At 44.9% G+C, this 1,504-nt stretch overlaps 1 protein-coding gene across 1 annotated transcript in view; it reads right to left on the bottom strand.

Annotated features, from left to right (window-relative positions):
• The window catches only part of LOC103371521 (glutamate receptor ionotropic, NMDA 1-like), a 60,093-nt gene extending 59,028 nt beyond the window's left edge, over positions 1–1,065 (bottom strand). Inside the window, exon 1 of the mRNA XM_008300873.1 lies at positions 966–1,065. Within this exon, the coding sequence (XP_008299095.1) occupies positions 966–1,065 (100 nt within the window). The remainder of the gene's footprint in view (positions 1–965) is intronic.
• Between the last annotated feature and the right edge of the window lie 439 nt (positions 1,066–1,504).

Raw genomic sequence — 1,504 nt, 5'->3', positions numbered from 1 at the left:
CTGATTTTACTGATTATTATACATCAAATAACAACAAACGTTCTTAGAAGGTACTGTGGTTGAAGCCCTTCCTTACGCGTAGCGTCTGACAGGAAACTGAAGATCCTTTCAGGAACCTCTGATGGTTCACCAGCTGATTGGTTTTATCCAGAGAACACTGACAGTAATCACCGCCTGCTGCCTCGTCCATCGCTTTAATCATCGGGTCCGTTTGTGATGCAGAACTTTGAGACTTTAACGCTTCGTCTGAACGGAACACGTCGGGTTTGATCTCCTCGTTCTCACAGTTTGTGCTGTTCTACAGACGATCACTTGCTCTCTCACTGTGATGATACGTTATCTTGTTATGAGCCGGTGTTTTGTAAATGTTTGGGTCTGAAATTGGAGCCAAGTAAAGTTTGGGGGTTTTAAACGTGAAAGCTTTGCTGATGTTCTGGACACCAGAGCTGCTGCTGACTGATCCGTCATGATCCCGTTCCACCGGTGTCTCACCTGTTCAGTACCAAACTCAGCGAGCTGCAGCTGCTGGCTCCTGATTTACAGCTGGATAATGAAGGTTTATATAGAAACAGTGACAGCAGCCGCCGCCTCCACATCTGAACCTGTGACGCATTTCGACTGTTTTTACCACTGACGGCTCCAGAAGTGTCTGATAAACCGGTTTCTGCTGATTCCCACGTTGTAATATGAACAAAAACACCATTATTGCAGATTCTTTGTATGCAAACAGCAAAAAGAAATATTTATATACAGAAAAATTTATGAATGTGTGTGTGTGTGTGTGTGTGTGTGTGTGTGTGTGTGTGTGTGTGTGTGTGTGTGTGTGTGTGTGTGTGTATGTGTGTGTGTATGTGTGTGTATGTGTGTGTGTTGATGAGAAGCAGCAGCAGAAGAAGAAATCAGTCCATCACACTTCGTCTCTTCTTCTGTGGTTGTTTCTCTTTTTTAAATCTCGTTCTCATCACTCTGGCGGCTGCCAGCATGGCGACGGTCGCCACGGTAACGGGGATGCAGCTCCCGGCCCTTGATGTGGTTGCCGTGGAAACAAGCATCTCCAGCCCTCATTAGCACCTCCCCCTCCCTCCCCCCAACGCAACTTATAATTATCTCAGTGCTGTCATCGGCTCAGGGAACAGGTGTGTTTACATCACAACAGGCTTCAGGATCAGCTGATCAGAAGAAGAAGAAATCATCCAATCAGAGAGCTCGTTACTCCCTCACACCTCTGACAATAACATATTATTTAAATTGCAGTTTGGTAAAATAAAGAAAGTAACTGATGTCATTTCATCAACACAAGCTGCTGTTTGGTACTGCTGTTAGCTTCTGTCTCTTAGCATCTGTCTGTTAGCTTCTGTCTCTTAGCATCTGTATGTTAGCTCCTGTCTGTTAGCTGTCTGTTGGTTGTCTGTTAGCTTCTATCTGTTAGCTCCAGTTTGTTAGTTTCTGCTTGTTAGCATTTGTGTGTTAGCTCCTGTCTGGCCTGTTAGCTGTCTGTTAGTTG

The sequence above is a fragment of the Stegastes partitus genome, unplaced genomic scaffold, assembly GCF_000690725.1.
Source record: "Stegastes partitus isolate 25-593 unplaced genomic scaffold, Stegastes_partitus-1.0.2 Scaffold1602, whole genome shotgun sequence".
Classification (NCBI taxonomy): Eukaryota; Metazoa; Chordata; class Actinopteri; family Pomacentridae; genus Stegastes; species Stegastes partitus.
The sequence above is the reverse complement of the archived record's forward strand: the minus strand, read 5'-3'. Positions and strand labels throughout refer to the sequence as shown.